At 33.6% G+C, this 14,594-nt stretch overlaps 2 protein-coding genes and 2 pseudogenes across 2 annotated transcripts; 2 read left to right on the top strand and 2 right to left on the bottom strand.

The window, feature by feature from the left end:
- Nucleotides 1–1,799: 1,799 nt before the first annotated feature.
- On the top strand, nt 1,800–5,170 carry LOC124828255 (uncharacterized). Its single transcript, XM_088115524.1, has 6 exons — nt 1,800–2,172; nt 2,239–2,481; nt 2,548–3,920; nt 4,000–4,223; nt 4,295–4,552; nt 4,633–5,170. Exons 1-6 carry the CDS (start codon nt 1,800–1,802, stop codon nt 5,168–5,170), a joined length of 3,009 nt encoding a protein of 1,002 aa, XP_087971650.1.
- A 622-nt stretch (nt 5,171–5,792) lies between these two features.
- On the bottom strand, nt 5,793–6,333 carry LOC148198234 (uncharacterized). Its single transcript, XM_088116053.1, has 2 exons — nt 6,142–6,333; nt 5,793–6,065 (listed from the first exon to the last, which is right to left on the bottom strand). The coding sequence occupies exons 1-2, from the start codon at nt 6,331–6,333 to the stop codon at nt 5,793–5,795; spliced, it is 465 nt and encodes a 154-aa protein (XP_087972179.1).
- A 2,819-nt stretch (nt 6,334–9,152) lies between these two features.
- On the top strand, nt 9,153–11,035 carry LOC148198233 (uncharacterized; annotated as a pseudogene).
- A 992-nt stretch (nt 11,036–12,027) lies between these two features.
- On the bottom strand, nt 12,028–13,705 carry LOC148198232 (uncharacterized; annotated as a pseudogene).
- Between the last annotated feature and the right edge of the window lie 889 nt (nt 13,706–14,594).

The following is a 14,594-nucleotide window of genomic DNA, read 5'->3' as shown; positions in this document are numbered from 1 at the left end:
ACAAACAGATTTATTCATCTAACTTCATAATCCAAATGATATATCAATTCCAAAATCGTGCATGTAACGTTATAAAACAAAAGTTTCTTTAATAAAGGGTATAAGTAACTGAATGATGAAGTATCACGGCGAGGACGAATATTACCTTTATAAAAAGATTAGTCTAAAGATTTTTTTTAAATGAAATTATTTTAAAATAATTCTTTCAAATATATTTAAATAAAAAATTATCTTTAAAGTATAATCCAAATAAAATGACACAATATAATAGCGTAAAGTAATTTGATTTTTTTAAAAACCAATTTAATAAGCTCTACCACAAGTTTAAAAAATAATTTTAATTTCATAAATAAATGAAAATTTCCACACATGTCTTTTGATATAATTAAGTAAGTGTATCACCAAATGAGTACGGTAAAAATCTTGGTGCAAGAAATTTTTCATTTTGGTTGGTTTTCAAGCTAGTCAAGTTTGGTGGTGAAAGTTCGCTAAATTGGTGCATGGTGCAAATATTTGGAAAATTTTCAAAATCTTGAGATTTAGTGATTAGAATGCACTCTTTATATCACCAAATGAGTAGTGTAGAAATCTTGGTGCAATAAATTTCTCATTTTGGTTAGTTTTCAAGTTAGGCAAGTTTGGTGGTGAAAGTTGGTTAAGTTTGGTGTTTGGTGCTAAGATTGTAGAAACTTTCAAAGTCTTGATTTTTGAGATTTAATAGTTGGAATGCACTCTTTATATCACTAAATGACTAGTATAAAAATTTTAGTGTAAGAATTTTTTTATTTTGGTTATTTTTAAAGCTAGCGAAATTTGGTAGTTAGATTTAGAAAATTTTAGTTAAAATATATTCATGAACGTGGTGAGTGTGAAATAGTGACTTTGGAGATTAGGACTAGTTTTTTTAACCCATTTGATAATGATTTAAAATAGAACTTTTTCAAAAATAAATTAAAACTAGCCATAGACTATGATTGAAAGTGACAACTCACTGTCACAAGTTTTGGTTCTCATTAATCTCATCATAAACTTCATATATATAAAAGGTTTAATCATTCACTAAGTACCTATTTTCGCATGGAATCTCAATTTAGTCCCTTTCTTTCTGGAAATATCAATTGGGTCCCAAATTTATGAAAATTGCAACAAATGGATCCTTTCCGTTAAATAGTGTCCAACGGCGTTACGGTGTGTTTGACGTGGCACGTTGTTGTGAACTTGTTATCTGACGTGGTTGATTCAAGCAGGAGCAGTGAAGCACGTGGATATTGAAAATTTTTTAAGTAAAAAGAAAAGAATTGTTTTAAATCAAATTGGGGATTGAGGTTTCGTGCAGATCGAATTAGGGATTGGGATTCTTCTGAGTACTTCTAGGGTTCGGTTCGTCCAAAGTTTAGAAAATTGGGGTATCAATTTGGGTATTTAGGGTTGAATCGAGGTTGACCTTTAGAGAGTGTGCAGTTGTCGTCCTCATCGGAGTTGTGGGACCTTCTTCAGTTGCAATCTGGAGGGTCCAGGTCAGTAAAAGTTTGGTTTTGTTACAAACCTTTATCTTGCGATGTTGGGTGGTGGTCCCCGTCTATGTATTGTGTTTTATTTTTGATTGCAATGTTGTGGTCCCCTTGGTCGGATTGTGTTCCATTTTTTATTGCAATGTTGTGGTCCCCCTATGCCCCCCATGTTTAAAGTGATAATTGTCTGTGTGTGTGAGTGTGTTTTGGTTATGGTTTTAATACATGTTTTGTCGTCAATTGATTACATTATAGGTGTATAAATACTTATATATAGTGTTTTGCATCATGGACGAGGATATTGAGGTTGTCTTTCACCATGGAGGGAAATTAGTTAACGATGGGAAGCTTAAGTATGAAGGGGGGGAGACATCTAGGTTTATGTTTGACCCAGATGTTTGGAGTTATTTCGTGATTGTTAGTGTAGTGAAATCTTTGGGATACCATGGGCTTAAAGATATGTGGTACTCTGTAGGAGGGGCTTCAATTTTGGATGATAAGTTAGAGCCTCTGTGTGATGACACTGGTGCCATGCATATGGTTAATTTAGCTAGGCTGAATGGTGAGGTCCATGTGTTTTTGATACACCCTGTTTCTGAACCCGAAGTCATACATATGCTGGAATATGTTGGTAATGATGAAGGAGAAGTTGAAGAGAGGGGTGAAGAAGTGGAAGTTGAGGCTGTTATGGAGGAAGAGGTTGATGGACTTCAACAAGTTGAGGAAGTTGGTGGTGATGGTGAAGAAGTGGAAGTTGAGGCTGTTATGGAGGAAGAGGTTGTTAGAGTTGAAGATGTTGGTGGTGTGTTGGAAGAGATGGGTGAAGAAGTGGAAGTTGAGGCTGTTATGGAGGAAGAGGTTGTTAGAGTTGAAGAAGTTGGTTGTGTGTTGGAAGAGATGGGTGAAGAAGTGGAAGTTGAGGCTGTTATGGAGGAAGAAGTTGATGGACTTGAACAAGTTGAGGAAGTTGGTGGTGATGGTGAAGAAGTGGAAGTTGAGGCTGTTATGGAGGAACAAGTTGATGGACTTGAACAAGTTCAGGAAGTTGGTGGTGATGGTGAAGAAGTGGAAGTTGAGGCTGTTATGGAGGAAGAGGTTGATGGACTTGAAGTAGTTGGTGGTGTGTTTGAAGATCTGGGTGAAGAAGTGGAAGTTGAGGCTGTTAATGAGGAAGAGGTTGATGGTGATGGTCAACATGAAGGTGTAGAACAAAATGAAGTTGAAGCAGATGTGGAAATTCGAAGTTGGAATTCCTCTTTTGAGAATGGTAGTGGTGATGGAAATAATGAGTGGTTGGAGGGGCTTGTTGATATCAATGTTGGTTGTGATATAGATGATGATATACATGCAGACTTCGAGGGAAATGTGGAAGTGGAAGTCCAAAGTATGTCAAATGACTCTAGTGGACCATTAATTAGTGGCGCAGAAAGTGGAGCAGAAAGTATGTCAAATGTTGGTTGTGATAGAGGTTTATCAGATGATGAGTGGGAATCTGAACAATTAATTAGTGGTGCAGAAAGTGACTCTAGTGGACCATGTTCTAGTGTAGAGGGTTATGGGAGTTTTCCAACATTTGTGTTGCCAAAAAGTATGGTTGACTTTAAGTGGGAAGTTGGGACATATTTTGCTGAAAAGCAAGACATTTTGGAGGCTATAAAAGATTATGCGTTGGATAATGGAAGAAATATTAAGTTTGTTAAGAATGATAAACAAAGAATCAGGTTGAAGTATGTGGCTGCAAAAGGTAAATGCCCTTGGAAGTTATATTTTGGTTATATGAAGGCAGTGAAAACATGGCAATTGAGAACAATGGTGGACAACCATACCTGTAGCAGGGAGTTCAACCTTAAATTAATTGATGCCAAGTGGTTGAGCAAAAAGATACAGAAAACTATTAGAGATAATCCTACAGTTAAGGGTGTGGATATAAGGGAAAAAATTCAAAGGAAATGGAACATTGGTATTTCTAGGTGTATGGCCTATAGGGCCAAAAACATAGCAACAGAGCAAATTGGTGGCTCTTTCAAAGAACAGTATAAAAGGTTATATGATTATGCCCATGAGTTGGTGGCCAAAAATCCTGGGTCAACAGTGAAACTAAAGGTTGAGGATGTGGGGGGTAAAGTCATTTTCAAGAGATTCTATGTATGTTTAAAGGCTTGCAAAGACAGTTTTATGTCATGCAGGCCAATTATTGGTTTAGATGGAGCATTTTTGAAAGGTAAGTACGGTGGTGAGTTGTTAACAGCTGTGGGCCGAGATGGGAATGAGCAGATGTTGCCAATTGCATACTGTGTTGTTGAAGTTGAGAACAAGGATTCATGGAAGTGGTTCCTGGAACTGTTGGTAGATGACCTTGGAGGGGCTGAAATTTGTTCCACATTTACCTTTATATCAGACCAGCAGAAGGTAATATTAATTTGTACATTTTAATTTGAGGTTGTTAAGTATTTGTTGGCTGTATTCATTACTTGTATATTGTTTGCAGGGTCTACTTTATGCAATAGATGAATTGCTTCCTAGAGTTGATCAAAGGTTTTGTGTGAGGCATATGTATGCCAACTTCAGGAAGAAATACCCTGGTAAAAACCTGAAGCGTTTAATGTGGAGGGCAGCTACAGCCACACATCCACAAACATGGGAGATGGAAATGAGAAACATCAGAGCAGTAAACGAAGATGCTTATAAGCATTTGATTGCCATCCCTCCAAGGTTAGTCTTCAAAAGTAGAACATAATTCCTTATTCATATAATGTTAATAATAATTCTATTATTTGTTGTAGGTATTGGTCAAGATCAAGGTTCACTGAAAGAGCTAAATCTGACACCTTAGTAAACAATATGAGTGAGGGCTTCAACAGTGTCCTCGTTTCTGCCAGGAGTAAACCCATAATTACGTTGTTGGAGACGATACGGCTTTACCTCATGCAAAGATGGGCAAAGAACAGGTCAAGCATATCATCATTTATTGGATCCATTTGTCCCAAGATTCTATCTAGATTTAGAAAGGAATCTCATTTAACTCAAAATTGGATTCCTAGGTAAATTTCAGTAATCACTTCTATGTTATATATTAATTTACTACTGTGCTTAATAATTATTGTTGTCTTCTTGTACACAGTTGGTCAGGCAACAAGCTATTCGAAGTTCGTCACATGTCTAACAATGGAGATAAGTTTGTAGTCCACCTAGATGAGTCCTCATGCACATGCAGAACTTGGATGATGACTGGAATCCCCTGTTGTCATTCATTGGCTGCAATGAAGTTCCTCAACATTGATGGAGAACAATTTATTGAGTCTTGCTACATGAAGTCCAAATATGAGGAGACATATTCAACAATTATATATCCCTTAAATGGAGCCAACATGTGGAACATCACTCCATATCCTGATGTGTCTCCACCACACAAAAGAGTATTGCCTGGAAGACCAAAGAGAAAACGAAGACTAGAGCAATGGGAAATGAGGAAGGATGAATCAAGAATGACCAAATCTGGCTTGCAAAAGAGATGTGGCATATGTAGAGAAATTGGCCATAACAGAACTCGTTGCCCATCAGCAACCCAACCAGGAACTGTGCCCAGTACATCAGCAACCCAAGCAACTCCATCCACTCAACAATCTGAAATAGCACATCACTCTGGGAATCAACCATAGTAGACAATAGGAATGAAATTTTGTAATATTTTTTGTCTACAAAACATTATGTAGAAAAGCAGTAGATGTTGGAAAACGTTATTCTGGTACTGCAGTTGATAACTGATGGAACTTCATGTTGTTTTAATGGTTAATTTGGTCTGTATGACAACACTTTTATGTACTACTTCAGATTAATTAAATTTCAGCAGATATGCTTAATTTGGTTCCATTTATCTGTTGTGTGAATTGATGTTATGTTCATATTAAAGAACTGTTTTGCTGTGGTTTTGCTTGACATTAAAGAACTGTTCTGCCAATTACTATCCATAAATCTCCAGGAATCATCCAAAATGGGCATGACTCAGAAATAACAACACATTCTACAAACAATACAGTGCTTCAGATTAATGAAAATTCTATGAAGTTTATATAATTTGTGCTTATTAGTTAACTTTGAAACCACTTCATATGATTGTGCTTATTAGTTGACACTTCAATACGAAGAGTATTTTGGCCAAAAGTTTCAATCAATACTTTCAATTACTTCCTGACCAAAAATTACAAACAATACAAACTTTTATAGTCAAAATAACTTTGGTTCATTGCATTCTAAGTACATTCCATCATAAGTACAATGAAATCATGGTGATGGTGAACGAAAAAACACTATTGTAAGTACAATAATGTTCACCACAACAAGAACACAAACAATCCCTAACAGTACATTAAGCCTATTTCCCAATTTCTTCACAGAGCAGTCCAAATCACTTATAATCTTCCATCCACCTTCCATTGCTTCTCTGTTCAGCAAACACTCAGACTTGCCTTCACACTTTGCACTGGTTTCCGTTTCAATAACCCCATGATCTGCACACCATGTGAAATAATTGCAACCACCATCTTCACCACCATTCTGTACAACAAAACACCAATCAGGGCACCCTCGAACTGAAAATAAGAACAACGAAAAACCCAACAAAAAACCTTACCTTGAACTTAGGGCAGCCCCAAAATTGCTTGCCTCTGTTCTTAACTGTTCTTGCAGTTCTGATAACACATTTCATCCCACAATAGCACAACGGACTACCATTGTTGTTCTTAACTCCTCGAGCACCACCACAGACCACATTACTATCTTGCTTCCGCCACCCGCTGCATGACAAAGACGAGCAGGGATGCATCTTCAACCGCAACTTCGATTAAACCGTAGAAGTACTCAGAAGAATCCCAATCCCTAATTCGATCTGCACGAAACCTCAATCCCCAATTTGGTTTAAAACAATTCTTTTCTTTTTACTTAAAAAATTTTCAATATCCACGTGCTTCACTGCTCCTGCTTGAATCAACCACGTCAGATAACAAGTTCACAACAGCGTGCCACGTCAAACACACCGTAACGCCGTTGGACACTATTTAACGGAAAGGATCCATTTGTTGCAATTTTCATAAATTTGGGACCCAATTGATATTTCCAGAAAGAAAGGGACTAAATTGAGATTCCATGCGAAAATAGGGACTTAGTGAATGATTAAACCTATATAAAATCTAGAACAATATTTTAACAATCCAATATTTAAAAAAAATACTATAATTATGTAACATAAATTCCTATTAATATATAATTTATTTAATATCAAATTTATTATTATAACTTAAACTTTACATATTACTAAAATTGATTATAACCTTAAATGTAATTTATAAATATTATTATGTTAAAATAATGTATTTCATAATGATATTATTCAAATTTAATCTCTGCATCTATTGATTAAGAAACATAAACCTATGTAACAACCTAAATAAATGGTTTTCTTTGAACTTTTATAAGCCACTTAATAAGATAAAATCAAATTATTTATTTTACTTTTATAATGGAGCAGCTTTTACTTTTTGGTTTATATCAATAAATTTAAACAATAAAAACTAAAGAAATTACAAATAATATATATATATATATATATATATATATATATATATATATATATATATATATATATATAATGGTTACCTAAAATCATAGCATAAAAAACTAATATGTGTAAAGATTAAAACATAATAATTTTTAAATATAATTTTTTTAAGATAAGATCTCCTTAATCCAAGTGGAGTGCTTCTCCCTGTACCTCACCCATTTCATCATGTACTTCTCATTAGACTTATTTATCCTTCATCTTTAAACTCCATATATAAACCTTGTATGCATCTCCTTCGCTAATCATTTCTTCATTGTTAAGTTGTTCTTTGTAAAAGCTTGTCTTCTGAAGTGCCATAATAATACATTAGTGGTTATTGTGATCTGACATTAGTGGTGACAGTGTGGTGTGTAGCGTGATTCGTGGAGGAGAAAAGTGGAAAAAGACGGTGAAAGACATTCGACATTCGAAGTTAGTAGTTATAATCGTAAGTATCTTAACTAGTGTCCGAACACCGGTCACATCTTGTCGTACTTCAAAGTTGACAGACTTCAACCAAACTTTGAAATTCGATAAACCTCCACCGAAATTTGAAATTCGGTTTGACGCACTTCAAATTGCATTATTGTTTTTAGCACATTTCAAATTTCACTTGTATATGTTTTTGTGTTAAATTATTTTTTTATTTATTTTAGTAAAAAAATTTTATATAAACTGTGTTGTTTCTTTAAATGGTTTTATGCTTTTTTATTTGTTTAATATTTTTATGTTTTTTATTTGTTTATTTAAATTGTAATATTTATTTGTTAATCAACATGTTTTTCTTTTTTTTTCATTATTTCGTTTTTGAAAATTTAACAATGAAATATAAATTTTAAAATAAACAAAAAATATTTAAAATAATTTCAAAATACGAAACAAATTAAAAAATATCAAATATTAATAAAATTACTAATTAAAAAAATTAAGAAACAAAATAAAAAGTATAAAAAGTCATAAATAAATACATAATAAATAATATTTAAAGAGTTTTAAATTATAAAAAAACACAAAAAATTAAAAATAAATTAACAAACAAATCAAAAAGTCAAAAAATACAACAAATAATGAAATAATAATTCATATTAAAAAAAATAAAATATATATAAAATATATCAATAAATAATTAGAGATTAAAAAAAAAAACAAATGTAAATTTTGAAATAAACAAAAAGCTATTTAAAAAAAATTACAAAATACGAAAAAAATAAATAAAATTTCAAATTGAAAAATATCAAATATTAAAAAAATTAAAAATTAATAAAATATTAAGAAATAAATTCAAAAGTATAAAAAAACCATAAATAAATACATAATAAATAATATTTAACCGTAAAACATAACATACAAATAATAAATACAAATATCATAAAATATATACAAAAATAAATATAAAATGTTATAAAAATATTTCGAACATATATTTTTAAAAAAATTTAATAATATAAATAAATATCAAATAATATAAAAAATATTAAAAATATAAATAAAAATTAAAAGTGTAAAAGAAATCAAATTAAAATATAATTAAACATAGCATAAGAAATAAAAAAATGAAAAAAAATAACCATTCGAAATGCGACGACACTAAGGGGCAATGGAAATTAAATAAAATTGGAGGTGCAGATGATATTCGAGAGGTGCAGGAAGAATCTCTTGTCCAAGTGTTGTCTTCAACTAAAAGTACGTGTGGAATATTTGATGATTACTGTTCTGAGCAAGAACTCAAACGCTTACACATGATGTCACATTACTCAAAAACTTTTCAAATTCTCTGTTCTCTGTTATCACACTCTTCTTTTGGTTCAAAGAATTTAACACAAACAAAGTGAAGGTTGCGTTGTTTTGTGAGCCACGAAATCTTATTCAAATTCAATAGTAGAAGCTTTCCTCTGATCAAGTGCAAGCCATGTTCTAAAGAAAAGAAAGAAGCACAAAATTTGTAAGTTCAAAGGTCATTTTCCGTAGGGTTGTTTCTTATCCATTGAGATTGATGTAACTCTTCTTTCTGTGTTTTCAGGTACTTGCAGATTTTCATCTATAGTATGGAGTCATCACATGACACTGTTATCGAAGCAAAAGAAGAACTCATGGTTTCACCATTATCTGGTGAAAACCCAATTCGCAGAACTGCTTACTTTATCAAACCCTGCATGGAAGGCTCAGCAAATCTTCCTCGTTACATGTTCTCATCTGGGAAAACAGCCACTGTTGCTTCCAACCACGCAAAACTGCCACTTGAAGTGATATACAGCGGATGGCATCGTCCAAATCGAGAATGGAATACATGGGTTCAACAGATGCAACAAAAGTATGAATATATGTGGATAAAGGCTGGGATAGACCAAGCTATCAAAGCTTCTACTTTTCTTATCCATAGAAATGATGAGTTGATTCTTGAGCTTGCACAAAGGTGGTGTTCAAAGACTAACACGTTTGTGTTTTCATGGGGAGAAGCAACTATTACCCTGGAGGACCTGAATGTTTGTTGGGGTTACTCTGTCATGGGAGTGCCTTTCTCTACACCTCTTGTGAGTGATGAGGAAATGGAAGTAGAACAAGAGTTGATTACTGTGTTTAGGATGTTTTTCAAATCGAATGCCAAAAGGGCAGATCATAATCCATGGATGGAGTATTTCACGAGTAATGAAAGCCATGTGAAACATGAAGCATTCTTGTCTTTGTGGTTGTCGAGGTTTGTTTTCCCTGGTAGATCATATAAATCCATTCTGAAAAGTGTTTTTCCTATTGCCATACAGTTAGCAAGAGGGACTAAACTAGCTCTTGCACCTGCTGTCTTAGCCAACATTTACAGGGATTTGAGTTTGCTGAATAACAAAATCAGAATTGTCACAGCAGTGAAGTTAAAAGTTACATTGTGGGCTCCTATTCAGTTGGTCCAAGTTTGGGCATTGGAGAGATTTCCCTCGTTGCAGCCGTGTCCTCAAGTAGTTGAGCAAGGCCAACTCTTGATGGCTAAATGGAACACAGTGAAAATGGTTAAAAATGACAACTTGAAATTGATTTTGGACTCTTCAAGAGCTGGAAATGACTTTATCTGGCGTCCCTTCGTGAATTCTCCTTCTCTTCAGCTTTACAATGAAAATGACAAGTGGGTATGCGAAAATCCCAATCTTGATGGTGAATTAGAATCCTTTGCTCGCTGCATGAGAGTCTCAGAGTTGGTGGGTATGGAGTGTGTAGAACATTACTGCCCAAATCGTGTTGCTATGCAGTTTGGGATGGATCAAGACATTCCTGGTATGCTAGTACCTTACAAAGAGAATCCTTGGATAAGTTATAGTGAGCCAGTAACAGATACAAATTTGTACATTGCGTTATGTGCCAGCCAAAAGCCAAATGTTACTTTTAGGTACTATCATTGGTGGAAGCAATCAAATCAAAGTAAGGAAGAAAGCAAACATTATGATTGTGTTGGAAGTAGCCCAAAATATGCGTTACCAATATCATTATATGTGAAGAAAGAGAGCAGCCTATCCTGTGGCCCACCACCTGGTTTTACTTGTAAGATTAAGAGAAAACAAGAACGTGATTTTGATGAAATGGAAAAGCGTCCAGTCATTGAGTTGTCCAGTTCTTCAAGTGAAGATACATGTGTCGGTGATGAAGAAGTTGAAAATGTTTCCAGTCCTGTATCTATTGTTTTTCCATCAATAAGTGTTGAAGAAGCAAGAAGTGTCAAATACGACAGAAATGGAGTCAAAATCAAGAATTTGTTTTGTGATAGAGATGGTGTCTTTAATGTGGATAGGAAATATGCAAGCTCTTGCATAGAAAAAATAGCTTCTGATCTTGAAAGCCGGATTGGAAGGCTTGAAAGAGTGGTCGCCAAGCTTAAAGGAGAAAATTAGGTCATAAAGTTTAAAATATTGGAGTCAAAGCTGAACCAAAGTGTCCTTTTTTATAAATGAAGACCAAGAATCCTCTTATGCCATTATAGAACAAAGTTCCTAAATCTAGCTAGTAGAACAGAATGTGAAGATTGCTAACTTGTATTGCTGCTTACTTTGATGTGATGTGTAGTTGCCTTTACTTGTTTTTTAGCAATGGTAATGTTAAAATGAGATATTTGAATTTTGTTTAATTCATTGATAATTCTCTTGACCGAAGTAACAATATTCTTTGAAACATGAATATTGTACTTAGAAGCAAATTTAAATTATGTGCAGACTTGTATGGAACTGGTTAAAAGAATAGCTAAGAAAATTACCAAGTGTGTTTGATTCTGCTTTTGCCGCACGTTCATTGCTTAATTCAAATCCATTTCTATCTCAAGTTGTTTTAAGTTTCTATGCCTTAGGATTAACAAGGATTAAATATGTTATAATTTATACACAGTGTAAATTTAAATAGGAAAGAGGCTACTTGGGAATTTCCTAACTCTATTTGCTCGTGCTTTCCAGAATTTGTCCTTGAGGAGAAGGCCAATTTTATAGAGGTTGACATTGATATTAACCATGCCTTAAAATTGGATAAGCCATTTCAGACTTATCATCGAAAGTCCAAGCCCAAATCTAGTTAATAATTTGTGTTTTTCTTTTGTGAAAGTTAGAAGGGGTAGAAAGAGAAATTTTTGTTGCATATTGTGATGTGTGCATTTCTGTTATAAACAATGTAGTGATGAAGAGGTATACTTTTGGAGGATCATAATTAGAAATTGGATCATAGAATTTATCATGCTTGTGGGATCTTTGACTCTCGTCCACTCCCATCCTTTCTTTTCTCTTAACTGCTGCTGTTTGTCACAATTATTATTTTTTTATGTAACTTTGATATATCAAAAAGTTCATTTAATTTTTTTTCTTCGTATTTTCTCTCCTAACTAAGATGGTTAAACTCGAGAGTTCCCATAAACTCGAGAGTTCACATAAACTCGAGAGTTCACATAAACTCGAGAGTTCACATAAACTCGTGAAAGCCCATTAAACTTGACTCCTAACCCGTTGCATGAAAAAAAAATATAAATAACATCCTAATTCAAATAAGTTAACAAAATTATATAAATTCAAATATATAAATTCATAGAAATATTGTAAAATATAAATTGAAATGTCAAAGTCTCTATGTCTAATCCTCTAATAATGACATCATCATTTTTGTCATCATCTTCATCCAATTCTTTCTCTGATGAATGTTGTGCATCCTCATTGTCCCCAAAATGTTATGTTATCAAGATCAAGATCATCTAAAGTAGGATCTCTTATTGCTCCATCTAAGTGAACATTTTCACCTTCAACTAGCTCAGTCTCCACAACATCATCTGCCTCTTCAGTTATCAATTCATTATCTGATTCAATGTCATCAAATGGAAGAGCAACAATTTTTCGAATTTGTCTACTTTTCAACTTGGAGTTATTTCACAAACTAAATCATTCATCTTTTTTTGATGCAAACGATTCCTTCTTTTTATATGAACCTAAAATGAAATTTAATATTTTTATTGAAGATATAAACATAATAAAGAAAATTATAAATTAAAATAATTTAAATTACCATTTCAAATAAGCCCCAATTACACTCACATTCAGAAGAACTACAAGTCAAGCTTAGAATTCGAATAGCAAATCTCTTCAACTCTGGAGTCCCACCATTCCCTAGGATTTAACTCTTTCCTGCACTCCTTTGCATCTTCCATTCCAAAAAGTCCTCTACCATAATGAAATTCAACAATTTGTAAATTAATTTTTCTTCTTTCTGCCATATCTGGTACCAATCTTCACATGCACATATACAATCCTTCTTTCACCTCTCCACCATTATCACATCTAAAGTTAAGTTCATAGTGGAAATGGGGGTTCAAAAAATAGGCAGCTGCATGCAAAGGTCTAGGACGTTGATTAGCCCATCAAGCATCAATTGTTCTCCAAACCTCTTCATAACTACATCAATTATGCTATATTAGAGATAATTTCACACATAAGTAATTAAACTTTGAATGAGTAAGAGTTTGAAAATTTACCTCTTTTTGATATTGTTAAAGTTCGACCTAATCTTTTCTTTTGCACAATCCATCTCTTCATAAATGAAACTCATTGCAGGTGTTACATCTGAGTCCATTAATCTTAAGACCACCATAAGAGGTGCAACAAATTTTAGGCATGTGAAGATATTCTTCCAAAACCAACTATCTAATACCACATGTTCTACTTTTCTCCCCTCTTGTGAAGTTCCAAACTTGTTTGTCTTCCACTCCTCAAAGTTAAACATGGTCAACAATGATGCCATCAATTCATGAAGACAAGAAAGAGTTAAATAAACCATGACAACTCTAGTCACTCCCGGTCTTATCACGTCTCTACCTTTAGTGAACTTTTTTAACAAGGAAATCAACATTGATCTTCTACAAACGTAAGTGGTAATCTTTCTTCATTTCTTAATTGTCAATTGATGGACCTTTAAATTTTTTTCTTCAAAATCTTCAAATATCAAATCAATACAATGTATCGTGCATGGAGTCCAATACAATTTTCCCTCTTTTGCATCAACAACTCTCGAGCTGCTTGAAATTTGCACCATTATCAGTGACAACTTGAACAACATTTTCTTCTCCAACAAACTTGACAACATCATCTAACATTTTGAAAACTTTATTAGTTATTTTTGGGTTTTTTTGGAATTTGATTCATGCGTTTTGGGGCTAGGGTTCTGGATTGTGATGTGGGAATTTGGGGTTTTTGTGCTTGCAAATTGTTCTTGTTCTTGCAGTTTGGGGAATTAGGGTTTCCTGAAATTGGGAAATTAGGGATTTTCTGGTGTATTTGGAATGGAAATGAATGAAATTGGGTTTATGATCTTGTTATGTTTTTGCGATTAACGATTGTGGGGTTTTCATGTTCAAATTGGGGGGTGGTTCTATTTTCGCGTTTTGGGTTTTCCGTTGATTTACGTTGGAAGGTTCTTTCTCACGGTGGTGGTTGCGCGAGCGGCGTCAATGTAGGCGCTGATGGGTGCAGCCATGGGTGTTACAGTGGTTGGCCCGTGGAGTCCTTTGTGGGTTTGACTTGGCCTGAGGTGTGTTTTGAATTGGGCTGGACTAAATGAGGTTGAACTAATTGGGCCGTAAGACTCATCAGACATATTTGAAATTGCAATTGCAGGAACCCAAATAATAAGAATAAGACAAAGGGAATTCAAAATAAAAACTTATGTCTTTAAAATTAAAATAATGGGAAATAAAATTAATTAAAAATGAAATTAGAGTTAATTGGATTTAAAGGGGAAATTAATGATGTTATAGTGACAATTATATTAATATATGATTTTTTTTGTTTGATATGAATGATATTTATTCATTCTGTAACCTATTGTTTGAGTGGACTCATGAGAGGTCCATATTGTGCACACTGAATTTTCTAAAGAGACTTTAGATAATAATGAATGTATAATGTTAAGTAGAGAATAAGAATAGTTATTATATTTAAAGTTAGGATAGAAGTTTGATTGATGTTGGAACACGAGTGAGTGTT

The sequence above is a fragment of the Vigna umbellata genome, chromosome 5 (genome assembly GCF_029865625.1).
Source record: "Vigna umbellata cultivar VRB3 chromosome 5, Vumbellata_1.0, whole genome shotgun sequence".
NCBI lineage: Eukaryota > Viridiplantae > Streptophyta > Magnoliopsida > Fabales > Fabaceae > Vigna > Vigna umbellata.
This window is presented reverse-complemented; position numbering and strand designations above follow the sequence as displayed.